The sequence below is a fragment of the Acomys russatus genome, chromosome 22 (genome assembly GCF_903995435.1).
Source record: "Acomys russatus chromosome 22, mAcoRus1.1, whole genome shotgun sequence".
Lineage (NCBI taxonomy): Eukaryota > Metazoa > Chordata > Mammalia > Rodentia > Muridae > Acomys > Acomys russatus.
In genome coordinates this window covers 40,307,964-40,322,843 of record NC_067158.1, presented here as the reverse complement: position 1 = coordinate 40,322,843, position 14,880 = coordinate 40,307,964, and the positions used below count along the sequence as shown (strand labels likewise).

The 14,880-nt window shown below is 43.3% G+C and overlaps 1 protein-coding gene across 2 annotated transcripts in view; it reads left to right on the top strand.

Moving 5' to 3' along the window:
- The window catches only part of Adgra3 (adhesion G protein-coupled receptor A3), a 101,785-nt gene extending 94,957 nt beyond the window's left edge, over positions 1-6,828 (top strand). For both annotated transcript variants that reach the window (XM_051165391.1, XM_051165392.1), the window contains 3 exons: positions 3,011-3,156; positions 5,332-5,427; positions 5,568-6,828. In XM_051165391.1, the coding sequence (XP_051021348.1) occupies positions 3,011-3,156; positions 5,332-5,427; positions 5,568-6,810 (1,485 nt within the window). In that variant the 3' untranslated portion in view covers positions 6,811-6,828. The remainder of the gene's footprint in view (positions 1-3,010; positions 3,157-5,331; positions 5,428-5,567) is intronic.
- Positions 6,829-14,880: the final 8,052 nt, after the last annotated feature.

Sequence of the window (14,880 nt, the reverse complement as noted above, 5' to 3'; positions counted from 1 at the left end):
CCTCATCACTGAGCCGCAACGTGCTCACTTTTAGGTGCCATTTTGCATAGGCATGTCATCTGGGTAGCTGTCTGTGCCTTCCTTCTGTCAGGAGTCTCTTACTTTACAAACAGGATAGGAGTTTTGCATGTTCTATTGCACACTGATCAGTTGAGAGTGTTAGAGGTGCCAGCTGCTAGGTTCCTAAATCAGTCCTAGTTTTCTGCTGCCTTTAACTGTTTTGTGGAAGGAGCAGAAGGAAGCAAAGAGGCAGAGCTGGGAGGTTGCAGGGGATTTGTGTTCCAGTTCACCATGGACCACTGAGTAATTGCTTGGTTGTTCATTTTCTGCCCTTGGTTTTCTTAGCCAATCATAAAGGGATTTGGCTGGACCTTGTTTAACTCTCCTTGTTGGTCTGCTGTTCCATGATTTAATCTACAAATAAGGTGCCAGCCGCCCTTCTCCAGTGTCCTTTTTTATCTGTTATCTAGAGAATTGCTGTGCTGGTACGGGAGAGCCAGTAGGGAAAATCAAATCAGGAAACAGGAAGAGCTGTCTACTTGCGGCTGTGTCTTTAACTTGCATGTTAACCTTAAGAGGTACTTTGGCTTGTTATATAAGTATTTTATAAAAGTTGAGGGCCCCAAGTCACTAATGGTGGGACACAGCAGAGGCATGATCACAATGCTGAACAGTTTGGTCAGATCTCCCACTGCCATCACTGTGCTTGGCTGAGGACTGGGGCCTTGTAGACCATCAATCACGCTTGAGTGTGAAGAGCCTATTGGCGTGGCTGCAGACCTCTGTCCTGCAGCTCTGAGTTAGACGGCTGCCATGCTTACCCAGCTTTCCTAGCTTGCCTTTGGGTTCTGAACTCTAGTCCTCAAACTTGCACGGCAGAGTGCTTCTCTCTGGCTCAGGGTACCTTTCTTAGGTAATGCTGTATTGCACTTAATGTGCTCTTTACATGTCCCATGCATTACTTACTTCTAAACCGTTGAGCACATTTCCAGGCTCAGCTTTATTTGAATGTGTGACTACCAGATTGTATTTTACGCATCATCCAATGCTTGTGGATAGTACCACAGGATCAAGGAGCGCCTCCTGGATCTTATGTCCATCTTCCTGCCTCTTGTGGCTTGGTGAATTGCTCCCACAACTGGGAAAAGTCTGCATTTTCATGATCATTTTAGTGGGAAGCGTTCTGAAGAACGAACACTTTTCTGGAAATTTAGAAATGCCATAGAAAACATGTCTGGTCAACTGTTGAGCTCTTCTCCTCAGAAAGGTGCTTACCTTGCCCTCTTCTCTGAAGTGTCTGTAACGTACAGTATTTAATGTGCATCCATCGCCAGCAATAGAATTTTGAGTAAAAACTCAGTGATGCCTTTTGAATTTATTGGTTTCTATGCAGTAAATTTGCTACCTTTCCTTCAGGTGCTTAGTATGACTTTAGATGGCAGAAAGGGTTGTGACATTTTTCTCTGTGAACCTTTCTTAGGAAGTGAGTAAAACTGATGCAAACCAAGGAGCCACTTCCTAAGGGATGATGTCTAACTGTTCTAGTTTAGCTCAGCGGGACCACTGTCCTGGCTGTACTTGAGTCTGCAAGCTTTATTCTAAGTAGCAACTATCCTGGTGAAGAGCTACTCTGATTTCTATGCCTCTCGGCTTTAGCAACAGCAGCTTAACTCATGCTGACCTGGGTTTGGCAGTGTGCACATGAGTTTTCTGAAGGTGGGGGAGCTACCCCTTAAAGGAGAAGAGTTTTCTTGACAGTTTTCACTTCTAGAGCGTTACCTGTAATAATTGTGTGAAGAAAAAGTATGATCCAGGATTCGATCTTCAGCACCACATAAAAACCATGTGTGGTGGAGGACCCTGTACTTCCGTACCCAGGTGTTAGAGGGAGGACGAGGGGTTTCTAGCCATCCTCCACTACATAGTGGTGACATTAACGTTAGCCTGGAGAACTTGACATTCCGTTTCCAAAATAAGCAAAGAATCAAGAACAACAACAGATGGAAAAGATAGAAAGTTTAGTTGGGAAAGCACGATATGTCATGCTTATAAGTCTTATCGCTTTGGAAGATGAGACGGGGGCATTGCTGCAAGTTCAGGGCCAATCGGGCTAGATTGTGAGTTAGTGAGTTACAGGCCACCCTTGCCTACAGATTGAAACTTAGTCTGACTTTCTGCCCCCTCCTATAAAATAAAACAAGATTCTAGATTGTGTCCTTGATCTGGCAGTGTACAGTGCTTAGTTTCTCAAATTAAGTTCCGAGTCGTTTATGTTTCCTTTCATCATCATCTACAATTTCATCCTCAGTCAGAGGTGCTGTGACAGGCGTGTGATCAGCATACTTCCTGCCGTCACTAACAAATGACGATATGTGTCATGTCCTGCACTGCCGTTACACTGTCAGGTACCTGATGTGCCCTTGGTTCTGTACCCATCTGGGCTCCACAGAACTGCAGTGCTCTCTGTTGGTAAAGTCCCCACTATTAAAATTGAAGAGACTCAAGTTGTGACTTCACATGACTCCTTCAACATGACTTTTCTAATAATAATCACATTAACTGTTTTTAGGAAGTAAAGTACCATAGCTAAGCGTTGGTGTAGGCAGCCTGTATAACCTCACTGCACTTTCACAGCACCCTAAGCTGCCCAGCATGGACACTGGTGCTCGGGATGGTGTGTGACCTTGCTGAAATCACAGCCAGGTAGGAAAAGGGATACAGTGTAGAACAGAGGCAAAGTTTTGTTTCTGAGTTTACCTGCTCAACGGTGTCTTTCTCCAGAACTTACTATGTGCTGTTGTGTTCTCATTACCTTTGCCTTCTCTGTCCCTCCTGTCTGTGGCAGTTAGAAGATGAGCTAACTGATAAGTTGCACCTTCCAGTGAGAACCTTGATTTCTTCATGAGCGTGTGAAGGAGCTGGTCACAATATGCCTTCTTTCTGCATTTTTTGTCAGACTCAGGGAACATTTCTTCTTAAATTTTCATACATTGTCCAAACTTTCTTGTAGGTTGGGATCATTCTTCATTATTCTACGCTTGCCACAGTACTGTGGGTCGGAGTCACCGCTAGAAATATCTACAAACAAGTCACTAAGAAAGCTAAGAGATGCCAGGATCCCGATGAGCCACCCGCTCCCCCACGGCCGATGCTGAGGTACCCGGCAGCTTTGTTCTACCACACGTGCTCATAAGTATTGTGTTTGCTTTAGTTGAAGCACAGTTGTTAGGTTACAACAACAGGGGCCGTGGGTGTGGATTTTGAGAGGCAAAGGGAAGGACTTGTAAGCTGACGGACTGGTTCAGAGTTACCGGCATCTATATCTCAGGAAGACGCAGGTACAGAGCATGGGGGTGGTATCGGCTTTCTGTGAAGTACTATCTTTTTGAGTTCTCAGAGGTCACGTATCACTGATCTTAATCTCAAGAATTAATTTATTCTCTCTGTACAAGACAGAATGATTTTGGAGTTATATATCTTTCCTGCCCATTTATAAGAAGAAGAATTGTGAATAGATTGTGCTAGATCAGTGGTGAGTGGGTTCACTGAAGGCCTGATGTGCACCCAGCTGAACGTACCCGCTGTCCTTGAGTTTGCAGACCTGGCTATGGGCTGTGGACTGCCTATTGTTCAGATCTCTTGAAAGTGCAGAATTGCAGAATTGTATGTACAAAAAAGAGCCACTCACATGGGAGGAGCAGGCATATGCTAAGCTGCTGCATGAGCCTGGCTTGGGGGTTACGGTAGGGAGAGGGTGCATGCTAAATATGGAGTGAACAGAAGTGCAGGTTGCTGAGCATAGGATGGGGTGGCCTGGAGGAACAGGGGATTCAGGGAGAGAGTTGGCTGGGGGACTTAGAGGTTAGTTTTCCTTAGGAGTCTGTTTCTTATTCACACCAGTTCGAGGTCATTGGGAGACCAAATAAATGATTCAGTTCATTCAAGTCCATCTTGGGGAACTGGCGCATTTGTTAGATTTACTTAACAGGAGAATGGATGACTTGAACAACAGTGTCACTAACTAGCCCCACCCAGCATAGGAAAGCTGCATGCCTGACGTTTCTTGCTACCTTACTGGAGAGTCTCTTCTCCTTTAAAAATTACTTACTGCCTGTAGTACCTCAGGGAAGGGCCTCCTAAGTTATGTTTTGTAAGCTTCATGAGTTTTGTCAATTTCCTGAGTTGTAGGCATCTGATGCCTGCTTTTTTCAAAATGGAGTGTTATAATCCAGAGAGCAAAGAGCTGTACAAGGTAGCTATGGTAAAATGTATGTAGCTGCTGGAGATTTTTAACTCAAGAACTGGCCTGACAATGTCATCTTAGGAGAGTGTGGCATTAGTGTGAAGTACAAATTGGAATGTCTGAATGTAAGAAATGTTGATGAGTCACTGGGGTTTTCTCCAAGAGGCGAGAGAAGGTACTCTAGATGTGCAAAGCAGGTTCTGTGGGGTTGACGACTGATTGGCTTGAGGAGTGTGAGGATCAGAAAGCTGAAGATGCCTGGATGGCCCCAGCAAGCTGGCCACCTCAGCAGATGGTGTTTATATCAGCTGAAAATGCCACAGGAAAAAAAACAGCTGTGGTGGACCAGGCATGGACGGTAAGCCGCAGGGAGGCCTAAGAGTGCTCACCCCAATTGATTTCCACATGCCACTGTCACTGAAGCCCTGATAGTGGACGAGATCTAGGGAGCAGGGAGGAGTGTAGCGGATCTAGGGCCACATCTATTTCCAGAAGCAATGAAAGAGAGCTCCAGATAGAGTAGGTAACACCAGAGTCGGTTCATGGAGGTTTGCTCACCAGCCTGGATTATGTCAGGTCCCTGCCATTGGGTTAGAGAACTGAAGACTGTTGGCTGTGCTGAGAGTCTTGGAAAGCTCACCCTCCACACTTCTTCCTGCCATATTTTATGTGTGTGAATCTCAACAGTTGCTGTGTAACAACACTGGCGTTTTGGGGCTCACTAGCTGAACTTAGTGGAAGCCACTTTCCCTAACTAAAAACCCAACCAGCTAAAACCTTACCTAGCCCCAAGTGTTCTTCTGCCTGGCCACAGGGTGGCAGCAGCTGACCAGCTTTTCTCAGCTCAGAGACTTCCCTTTTGAAAAAGAAACAAATGGAAAAGCAAAGCAGAAACGAAAGGAAACAAAGACCCCCAAACTCAAAGCATTTGCTGTCCTTTAAAAAAGCTGTCTCTGAATGTTGTCTCAGCGTGGTACTGGAAGGAAGGGGGACTGATCTTCAGAGAATGACCTGTAAAGTGTTCAGCCGGTGTAGTAGGCATACGTACCTGCCACATAGACAGGATAATGAGCTGTTGTCTCTCCTAGGTTCTACCTGATCGGAGGCGGGATCCCCATCATAGTGTGTGGCATCACCGCAGCGGCCAACATCAAGAACTACGGCAGCCGGCCCAGTGCGCCCTAGTGAGTAGTGCATGTTCTCTGTAGACCCGGGCCCGAGCCCACTACTTCTTGAGTGGTTTGTAGGCACAGTCAGTGGCAGTCTCCTGAGTGCTTTATTGAAATATTAAAGTGTCTAAGCTGGTCCCCATGTTCTCTCCTAGCTGCTGGATGGCCTGGGAGCCATCCTTGGGAGCCTTCTACGGACCTGCCAGCTTCATCACTTTTGTAAACTGTATGTATTTTCTAAGCATATTTATTCAGTTGAAAAGACACCCTGAGCGCAAATATGAGCTCAAGGAGCCGACGGAGGAGCAGCAGAGACTGGCAGCCAATGAAAACGGTGAAGTGAATCATCAGGACTCCATGTCTCTGTCTCTCATCTCCACATCCACCTTGGAAAATGAGCACAGTTTTCAGTCTCAGCTTTTGGGGGCCAGCCTGACTTTGCTCCTGTATGTCACCTTGTGGATGTTCGGGGCCATGGCTGTCTCTTTGTATTACCCTTTGGACTTGGTTTTTACCTTCTTTTTTGGAGCCACTTGTTTAAGCTTCAGTGCTTTCATAGTGGTGCACCATTGCGTCAACAGGGAGGATGTGCGGCTTGCGTGGATAATGATGTGCTGCCCGGGGCGGAGCTCCTACTCTGTGCAAGTCAATGTCCAGCCCCCCAACTCAAGCGGGACTAACGGAGAGGCACCGAAGTGCACCAATAGCAGCGCAGAGTCTTCATGCACAAACAAAAGTGCGTCGAGCTTCAAAAACTCTTCCCAGGGCTGCAAGCTGACAAACTTGCAGGCTGCTGCAGCCCAGTACCACAGCAACGCCTTACCTGCGAGTGCCACACCTCAGCTTGATAACAGTCTGACCGAGCACTCGATGGATAACGATATTAAAATGCACGTGGCTCCTCTAGACGTGCAGTTTCGAACAAACATGCACCCGGCCCGCCATCATAAAAACCGAAGTAAAGGACATCGGGCCAGCAGACTGGCGGTCCTGCGAGAGTATGCCTATGATGTCCCGACGAGTGTGGAAGGAAGCGTGCAGAACGGCTTACCTAAAAGCCGGCCAGGCAGCAATGAAGGACATTCGAGGAGCCGGAGAGCTTATTTAGCCTATAGAGAGAGGCAGTACAACCCACCCCAGCAAGACAGCAGCGATGCCTGCAGCACACTTCCCAAAAGTAGCCGAAATGTTGATAAGCCTGTTTCAACCAGTAGTAAGAAAGACGCACCGAGGAAGCCAGCTGCAGCAGACCTGGAAAGTCAGCAGAAATCTTATGGCCTGAACTTAGCTGTTCAGAATGGACCAGTTAAAAGCACTGGGCAGGAAGGACCCTTGCTAGCTACTGACCTCACTGGTAATGTTAGGACTGGATTATGGAAACATGAAACAACCGTGTAGCATTGCAGGGGCTTCCACGACAGAAGCGGATACAAATTGTGATGGTCACATTCCTCTAAGCTATGAACTCTTAGAAACAAGCTGTTTACAGCCACTTTACGGAGTCAGAACAGTTCTGAATATGCTTGTAAGTTTGGGGGTTTGCTTATTTTATATTCCTAAATTGCTCTCCTCCATCCAAGACATTAAAAAAAATGTTTTAAAGCATTGTTTTACTTGTCAAAGCAACAATAAGATATTTTGGAACTTGAAAATATAATTTCTTAGACTCTGTTATATCTACTTAACATTTCAGGTTTGTATTTAATAAAATAAATAGGAGTTTGTGTCTGTGCTGGTGGTTTATTTTTACACTGTAAAAAGCGTTTTAGGAGATGGTGAGACGGCTCCATGAATTAAGGGTGCTTGCCTCCAAGTGTGCTGGTTTGTGAGGTACAAACCAGAACCCATGGAGTGGAAGGAGAAAAATCTCCCATGGGATCCTCCAGCCTCCGTATGTCCTTCCACAGTCGTGTATATGGACAAACATATAAAGAAGTAAATGTAATGCATTTTAAGAGCATTTTAGCTCTGTTTTAATGTGTACTGGTTTTTTTTTTTCAAGGTGAATCAGGCATAATTAAGTTATCAGATGTACTGTTGGGTTAACTGTACTTGTTATAACATTTATGTAAGGCAATTTCTGAGTTGCTGTTTCATAAATACAGTTTCAAATGTTACAAGGGTTTAAAAGATGTCACAAAATGGCTTTGAAAAATGGAAATATCATAGAAACCTGTGTGTAAGTAGCATAATTTTGCCATATCACTTTTATCCTATTGATGTTATTTTCCACATTTTCATGGTTTTTATGGTGGTTTCTATTTGAATTAAAGTTTATCTTCTCTTCCTACCCTTTTTCTTCATTTCCTTTTTTCTACAGGGTCTCAGGCAGACCACCAACTTGTTATATACCTGAGGAAGGTCTTCAATTTCTTTCTTCACCTCCCAGTTGCAGAAATGACAAGTGTATATCACCAGGACCAGTTTATACAGTGCTGAGACTCAAACTCTGTAGCCTTGAGGTTAACTCTCTTAGTGCCTGGGGGTCCTGCCCATGTGCTGTTTTTGAATATGCAGAAACACACATATGAACTTCCCATTTACTCTGGAGTCTCCCAGATTGGCCCTTATGTTGGCTTATGCTTTGTGCTTAAATGAAAGTGGTCCTGGCTTTATGTTAAACTGTCCTTTATATTCTGTCTTGATGGAAACGATTTTGACACAGAGGCCACCATTAGTTAGGACACTGTGGTTCTTAGCCAGTCGGGTACACAGTCTTACAAGGTCCCTCTCCTGTGAAATACAGTGCTGGGGGAAAAAAAAAATCACACAGCTTAGAAATAGAAGTCTCAAAGTTTGAATCAAATCAGACTCAACAGCACATGTTCAAGAAGTACTAAAATGCAAGTAGCTTACCTTAAGTGTCAGACTCGGACAGTGAAGTGCTCACTCAGTGTGGGCATCCTCAGCCACATTCCAGACCAAGCACTCAGTGCCACTCTATTCTTCCTATTCATTGGGGTGCTGTCGGGAAAGCTACCGATTTTCTTTGCAATAATAAAAGGGACACTTAAGTTTAATGTGATGTGAGCTCTTGAGACAGTCGTTGTGGTGGGGAAACAAAGCAAGTGGCTAGTGGATGGCCATTTGTACACCCTGTCTACTTTCCACCCGAAGAGCTGTGTGAGTGGCTTTTCTTATTACCAGGCTTGTTTTTCATACCGTTCAGTGTGTTAATTTAGTGTTTAGCCTGGTTTAATTTGCTGTGGCCCAGCTCTGCCCCTGAAGAGAGCTTCGCTACTCTCCTTTCCCAGGCATATGATGAAAACAAAAGGAAATTTACTTCCCAAAAGTGCTCTGATTACTGGGTGTTACTAATTTAAACAACTTTCTTCAAGTACAGGAAGTCGGGGACAGATCATAAAGGATGTTATACAGTTGGAGAAAATGAAGCATCTACGTTTAAAAATTGGTTTTATCTTTATCTTGATCCAGAGTGTCATGTAGTTCAGGCTCACCTTGAGTTCTGCACGTAGCTAAGGATGACCTTGGACACCTGGTGCTCCTACCTCTATTTCACCAAGTGCTGGGGAAGATTTCAGCATCAAGTGACAGTCTGGGCTCTACTGGGTGCTGAAATACATGGGCCTAAGTGGGGAGGGTCGTAACTACACGGAAAGTGATGAGTGATGGCCTTCTGCATCCTTTATATTTGATGGAATTAAAGTTTGATGTTTGTGTATAGGACATGAATAATGCATTCCGTTTACCCCAATCTTTCTCATTCATGATTTATGGCTTCTTGCTGGCCGAGATTTCTGTATTTCTCATAGAATTGTAACCTGCTAACAGGTATTTTAGTCGTAGAGCTCAGGAGTTCATTTTTCTTATTAAAAAGACTTGGCAACCAAGAGTCAGAAATGTTTTAGTTTTGGATTTCTCCTGAGTTATGCCATCTCAGCGATGGGGGCCTCTTTCCTACTGGTAAAGCTGTTGTACTTAGTGCCGCCTTTGCTTCTGTTGCTACAGAGGAGCTTTCTATACATAATATCATCAAACTCCACACACATCTTAGTTGCTCTGAGTTTCATAGCAAAACGTAGTTGGTAATATTTAGAGAAACGCAAATTTATTTTATCTTGTAAAAGTAACTCAACCATTGCCATATAACAAGAGTGATGCTTATTATACATACATATTACATTTTGTTCTTGATTTTGTGAGGGGATGGCATGAGTGCAGAAGTCCGGGGACAACTTCAGGAGTTGGTTCTTTCCTTCTGTCATGTAGGCCCAGGGTATCAAACTCAGGTTGTTAGATTTGGTGAGAAGTTCTCTACCATCCTGGGGCATTGTGCCCATCCCATGTTACTTACTATTTACCTCTATTTATATAATTCAGTGTTATACTGACCTACTTTGTTTTGGTTTATTATTACTACTAATTTTTCTCTCGGATAGTACATCCCAACCTCAATTTCCACTCCCCCTCCATCTGTCCTCCCTTCCCATCCACTTGTTCTGTTTCCCTTTATGAAAAAACAGGACTATCCAGTTGCGGTAACCCACTTGGAGAACAGAGGTCCCCAAAGCAAGCAAAAGCATCAAAACAGCCTCTGTTTGGAGTCCCACCAAAACATGAAGATAAACAACTATAACACATACGCATATGCAGAGGGCCTAGATCAGACCTATGTAGGCTCCCTGATTGGTAGGTCAGGCTCAGTGAGCCCTTCTGAGTCCAGGGTAGTTGATTCTGTGTGTTTTCTTGTGGTGCCCTTGAGCCCGCTGTCTCCTACAATCCTTCCTCACCATCTTCAGCAGGATCTCCCAGCTCCATCTAATGTTTGCCTTGGGTCTCTGCATCTGTTTCCATCAGTTGCTGGATCTACATTAAGACGTAGAAACATAAGTACTAGAATTAAATGCTAAAGTAAATGTTTAATATTTCATATGATTAATAAGTGATTAACTGATTTCCAAAGTTATGCTATTTTGCATATACATAGCAGCATAGCCGTGTTCAGTTTATTTAAATAAATGGTAGATGTAAATGCAAGATATGTTTGGATGCTGATTGGGCTCACGCTGGAGGGATGATGCGTGTTTGATTTCTGTGTTTCATGAATTGAGTTCATAGTGCCCCAACTGAAGTGGGTTGAGAACATACAAATGGAAGAAGAAAGCAAACAGTGTAGAACACGGTGTGTCCTCCACGTCTACAGATTGACCACAGATTGGTCCTCCTACCTCAGTCTCGGAGTATAGAGATTGTACCTGCCTTTACTTTGTTTTAATGCAGTCAGCCTTCTTGATCTAGGTGGTCATGTTTCATTTATAGATCCAGCCAACTATGAATCAGATAAAATATAAGGAAGTATTTGTACTGGGCAGTACTGGCCTCTTCCTCTCATTCCCTAACTAGCACACTGCAACTATTGCAGATGAACTATTGATATATGAGATATGAGGGGGTCAAAGTGTGAGTTGGTGAGGAGGTTATCTGCAAATACTGTGCCATGGTATGTGAGCGATTTGAGCATCTGGGATTTTTCTGTGGGAGGGGTCCTGGGAACAAGCCCCAAGATACAGAAGGATGAGCTTTCTAGTTTTTTACCTGAGATGGTGTATTGGAACTACTTATTTTACTATTTCTGCAATTGAACTTTTTCCATCATTGCCTATTTGGATACCAATACCTGTATAGACGTATTCATGTGAATTGACCAAATTATTTTGTCTTTATTGAAATATAAGTAGTAACTATATAGTATAAGTGGGGTATGATTGTATGGCCAAAGTGAACTCTGAACAAAAAATTGTACATGTTCTTGTTTTGTGAGTACTAAAAACTTGACTGTGATTGTTGTTCCAATTTAGGCAAAAATGAAGCTGCAATCAGAAGATTCTATTTTTTGATCTTCCTAAGCATCTCCACTCTACAACCACATCTTTTATTGGCCATTGGTCTCCTAGGTAACTGGAATATCGGGAGGTAGGAACATCCACTGATGCACATATACATGAACAGTGTGCCCTTATTTAATCCCTATAGGTTACCTCACCCTTTGTGTAGTCACCTAAATGGAAAGTGAAGGCTCAAGCAGCCTTTTGTGGGGAGTCAAGGAAGCCTTGAGTGAATGTCTCAAGATTGGATGAAGTATACCCAGTGTATGTGGGCACTACCATGTCAAAGACCTCAGTGCCTCAGACCCATAAGTGTGGCAAAGACTTCCAAACCTAGGATAAAGTTCCAGTGAATTGCAAAGCCTTCCTCTGGTCTGAATGGGACTGTTGACAATTGAGTGTAAACCAAAACAAAGCAAACAAACAAAAACCTAGCCTTGCGGCTTCCTTCTCCCTACTGATTGTAACCTGAGGCTGCTGCCTCATAGAGGGGCATAGAGTTGCTAGCCCCTCCCTCTGTGCTATACAAAAATTAACTTGCTGAGATTCTAGCCTTTTATAGTTAGTGCTGTTCTAGCAGAACAAGCAAGAGCCAACTCTATGAGCCCATCTTTTCTGTGTGTCTGTGTTTGTCCTTTTTACACTACCTTGTCACTCTAGTCGGATCAAGTTCCTCCTGAGAGGACTAAGCAGCCTTCGGTCAAGTCTCTTCTCACAGGCGGTGGAAGGGAGTGAGAAACAGATACTGAGAACTGACAGGCCTGTGTAGCTTTAAATAGTTGTCATCATTCTGTAGCTGGTGGCCATCCACTGCCCTTTCATACGGCAGAGTGCTTAGTGTCAAGTCCACAAACGACTTCAGCATCACGGAAGGAAACTTTGCTTCATGCTGATCGAGACACAGATTGGCCTTCTGGCTGCATCCTATTTATGGTGATAGAGACTCTGTATGTGTGCGTTCTGCCCATCATCTGCCTCTGCCATCTGGGCTAATCCATTATCTTCTGCTCCCATCTGGTCTGAGAAGATGCTGAAGACCTTTATCAGAGATCCCAGGTATCTTTAAAAAGTATAGAGTATTTTCAGAAGATTCTTCAGCTCTCTAGGCAGCGTGTGTCAACAGTGTAAGGAGTCCAACTAATTAAACTTAGTTTTATAACCATTGTTTCTTTCTGGCCTGACATACACTACTAATGAAGATTTGCTTTTACACACGAGCTTAGACTGTCAAAATGAGGAAGTACATTTGCAAGATCAGTATGTTTTCAGAACTAGTAGTCATGAATACCAACCCAGCTTGAAACACATGGCATAAACTAAACTCTGACACTGAAGTGTATTTTCTTAGCAATTTTCATTCCTTTAGAAAACAAAGTAAAGATGTTAAGCCAGTTATAAACTATGATTGATATTTTTATTGCTTAATTAAACTTTTTTTTTGGGTCATTATGGTCATCTTTCACATTGAATCTAATAGCCATGTAGTAAAGCAGAACTGCAACCCCTTATAATCTTTCGGTGAATTAATAGTCTGGCATATATGCTATTAACCTGGAAGCTCCCATCACTGTTTTGTGTCTCCCATTCAGGCCTTCCTCAGAGGACAGACAGTAGTCTATCTGGAGGGCATTATATTTAAGATCTGGGGATAACAGGCCATTTCTACCTACAGTTGCTTAGCTAGCACTTGTAGCCATCCTTAACCCTTAACAGAAATGGAGGTTAGGCAATGTAGTCTGGCTGTTAAGTTCAAGAGGGGAAGGCAGATGGTTTGGTGAATTTAAAAATAGACTGCCAAACGATAATTCCTGCCACACACACCTGAACTTTGGTCCCAATTTGTCTTCCCTTACACAGTCTTCCTTTAAATACCAGTCCATCATGGGTCCCAAACAGAAATGCTAGTCTTCATGTCAGTTTCATGGTCAACATCATAACTACCTCGAATTGCTATGGCAAAGAAACCATGGGTTGTAAAATTACTAACAATTTATCTATGGGTTTGATGTCCAAGATGGGGGCGGGGGGCGGGTGAGTATGTTTGGGTTCTGTGGTTAATGTCCTCTTCCTGACTTGAGGCCTTCCATCTTGCTGTGTTCTCACTTTGTGGGGAGATCATTTCAAGTCTCTTCATTAAGGTTCCAGTCTCATGACCTCATTATTCTCTAGACACAGTATGTCCAAGCAGCAGCACAGTGAAGCCTGGGGTTTCAACAGAGGGATTTTGAGGACAGCACAAACAGTCCAGAGCATTCTCCCACAGCCCATGTCCTTCATAAATGTAAATTATATTCATCCCTTCCCCTGTCAGAAGCCTTTATTTCTGCCTTAGTTTTAAAGTCTAATATTATATCTGAATATTATCCAAATCTGATGTGAGTTGGGATATGTCACAGGTCAAATTTTCACTGAAATAAGTGATAAACTGAAATCAGAGTAAATGTACTTTCAAAATACTGTCGTGGAACAAACAACACGAAGCTTTATTCCAAAGGGAGACAGAGTGATGGGCAAATGACTGTCTTCATAAACCTAGAACCTACCGAGGCAAGTCACCTTACATCTTAGGACTGCAAAACGTCTTTAGTTTGTGACTCTGCCCTCCAGATGAGACGGGTGCAACTCACATTACCCTGAAGACCCTTGTTCCTGTCCTCTTGTGATTGGCTGGCCCAGAGAGTTTCCTCCCATAGGGAGGATGTTTGCGGTGTAATAGAATTATGGTTCTCCCTGGGGATAATGGGCTCCTTCTGCCTTGGAATTGATAAGCAAAAAAGTGTTGCTGTTTTGCCAGCAATGGTTGACCCTGATTACCAAGGGAGTATTAGACTTGATCCTGTGATTATGATCAGTAGCAAACTGGTAGGCAAATATTCATGGCTCTTCAGAAATGATAGGAGTGGAAAATATCAGCAACTATTATATGACCAGTTACTGAAATGAAAACTCTTAAGTATAATGGGTATTTCCTCACTTTGTTGTGAATAGACACCTTTATGTCAAATATCTTTGTTTTCTTCTCCTTTATCGTGAGACAACAACTTTATATCACAGTGTAAATGTATTGTTTATTTTGTATCAGATTTTAAGTGTCAGTATACCGAGAGTTAACATAACTCAGAGCCTTTTCCACTCCCTCTGGGGTGGAGGTTAGTGCCTTTCTGGTTCTACACAGGATAATGCGTCATGTTAGGCAGTCATCTTCTCCCCGACTTCATTTGAAGAGAAAGTGCAGTGTGAGGAGATGAATGTGAGTGTCAAGTTAACATGGGTAGATGTTTGAAGAGGAGATAATGTCCAGATGACATGAGCGTTTGATCAGTAGACTCTATAAAGACTTGTCCTCCAAGTGTGTCTTAACCTTGTACATCCACCAAGATCTGAATTGAATCTCCCTGCCTGGTTTGAGGTACATTTGTCTTCTGGCCATGACTGGGACATCATCAACATGGGGCTGCTTAGCCTTCACAATCAATGAACTAGTATCTTTTAATACATTTCTTCTATATCTGTAGTATCTCTGTTTCCTGTTTCTTTGGAGAATTCTTATTAGTATAGTCAACATTCAGATGCATCACTGCAAATAATTCAGCAATGACAAGAAAAATCAGCATTTATTCTA